The sequence below is a fragment of the Phoca vitulina genome, unplaced genomic scaffold, assembly GCF_004348235.1.
Source record: "Phoca vitulina isolate PV1807 unplaced genomic scaffold, GSC_HSeal_1.0 scaffold87, whole genome shotgun sequence".
NCBI classification, from domain to species: Eukaryota; Metazoa; Chordata; class Mammalia; order Carnivora; family Phocidae; genus Phoca; species Phoca vitulina.
The window spans coordinates 3,026,270-3,028,534 of NW_022589790.1; the positions used below are offsets into that span (position 1 = coordinate 3,026,270).

General features: G+C 40.6%; 1 protein-coding gene across 1 annotated transcript; it reads right to left on the minus strand.

Moving 5' to 3' along the window:
* Nucleotides 1-205: 205 nt before the first annotated feature.
* On the minus strand, nucleotides 206-1,289 carry LOC116626479 (olfactory receptor 2T1-like). The gene is given in 1 exon segment (XM_032395821.1): nucleotides 206-1,289. A coding segment is annotated over 1 exon segment (966 nt). The 5' UTR covers nucleotides 1,172-1,289.
* Nucleotides 1,290-2,265: the final 976 nt, after the last annotated feature.

The following is a 2,265-nucleotide window of genomic DNA, read 5'->3' on the forward strand; positions in this document are numbered from 1 at the left end:
TGAACAGGATAGAATAAAGGGAAGACATAAGAAAGGAAAGAAGAGATGAAGAAATGAAGATCAAGAGGATGCATTTTTATATTGATCTTTTTTCCTTTTTTTTCCTGCACAATTGAACCTACTCTCCAGTTTAATCTTTTGTTGAGAGCATGACCACATTGTTCACAAAGGCTCCCATTTGATAGTCACATAAAAGAAGCCACTATCAAAACACTCCTCCTGACACTCTTTGTGTACCCTTGAACCTGCCTAGTGCCCTCTTCAGAGCTCCAGTCACGTCCTTGTTCCTCAGACTGTAGATGAGCAGATTTAGCATTGGTGTAAGGATTGTGTAGAACACAGAAAATACTTTGTCCTGGGCTGGCCTGTGGTAAGAGTGTGGAAGCATGTAAGTGTACATGGCAGCCCCATAGGACAAGGTCACCACTGTCATGTGAGATGAACAGGTGGCAAATGCTTTCTTCCTCCCCTCCACTGAACTCATGTGGTAGACTGTGGTCAGGATTCGGGCATAGGAAGCGATCACCACAGAGAAAGGAATCAGCAGCATCAGAACACAGCACACATACATGACTGTCTCATAGAGGGCTGTGTCTGCACATGCCAACTGCAGGACTGCAGGTGCCTCACAGAAGAAATGGTTAATTTCCCGGGAGTTGCAGAAAGGAAAGCTCATGGTGATGGGAGTTAGAAGGAAGCCATCCAAAGAGCCCCCAAACCAGGAACCTGCTATGATCATCCAACAGACCCGTCAGCTCATAAGGACAGGATAGCGAAGGGGGTTGCAGATGGCCACATAGTGATCATAGGCCATGAGGCCCAACAGGAAGAACTCAGCTCCCACGAGGGTGAGGTAGAGGAAATGCTGGGCTGTGCATCCCATAAAGGAGATGGTTCTTTGACCCAGCAGGTAATCAACCAGCATCTTGGGCACAATGGTAGAGATGTACATCATATCAATGAAGGAGAGGTGGCTAAGCAGGAAGTACATGGGAGTGTGAAGTCGTAAATCAGTGCAGATCAAGAAAATCATGACCCCATTGGCCATCAATGCAGTGAAAAAGATGGTAGAGATAATGGCAAAAAGAAGGCCTGAGATGTCCTTCTCGTTGAACAGTCCTATGAAGGTAAAGTCTGCAGAGGATGTGTTGTACACTTCCATTGATCCCATGACGGTGCTGCTGTGACCTAGAATCTTCCAAATAAAATGACAATATTCTCAGAGAATTAACATAACAATATATGGGTTGACTCAGGCAATGAACTTCTAAAAGTTGGAGGAAAACATTTAAAAATATTTTCTTACAACTTTGGCATAGATATCTAGCAACTAAACTATTCTAGAATGTTTTTTACATAAAATTGATCACCTTGAATCAGTAGTTCTTTACATTGGACAAGATGATGTCAACAGATGCTATTGTACTATAGTGATACATTTGACAACACATAAGGGTGTAAACCATGTTATTCAGTTAAACATATCCTGGTCTGGTGTGTGTGTGTACATACTACCTTAGATGTGTTTAAATTGGTATTCTTATTAAATGAATCTTTATTATAATCAACATTACCACCATCTTAAAAACATCTCAGTACTGACAATGAGTAGTCTTTCTCTGCCATTTAGGTACAAATGAGTGATCTGCTATATGGGTTGTGAGAATTATGAGTATCCTCTTGGTGTCAGTTCATCTGTGTTGCAGATGAAATTGTATGGGAGAAAATAAAGTGGGAAATGGAAACCGCTCTTGCAAACTCAGAAAAAAAAAAAAAGAGGCAAGTCACTCTTGTAGAATTATTTGTTTATTTTTTTATTTTATTTTATTTTTTTAAAGATTTTATTTATTTATTTGAGAGAGAGAGAATGAGAGAGAGCACATGAGAGGGGGGAGGGTCAGAGGGAGAAGAAGACTCCCCGCCGAGCAGGGAGCCTGATGCGGGACTCGATCCAGGGACTCCAGGATCATGACCTGAGCCGAAGGCAGTCGCTTAACCAACTGAGCCACCCAGGCGCCCACTTTTGTTTATTTTTAAGAAAGAAATTTAATTTTAGGATGATGAATTGGCATTAAGATTATGTATTAGCATCAGCATTAGTCAGCTATCAGCATTAACATTAGCAATTAAGATTCAGAGGAAATAGCACAGGGACATACATGGTAAGCTATAAACCACCTATTATTTTTGGAAATTGAAATTTTTTTTCATAGTGACTAGTAATTAAGAAAAACTGATTGACTGTTTTATGTAATTTCAGGTGAT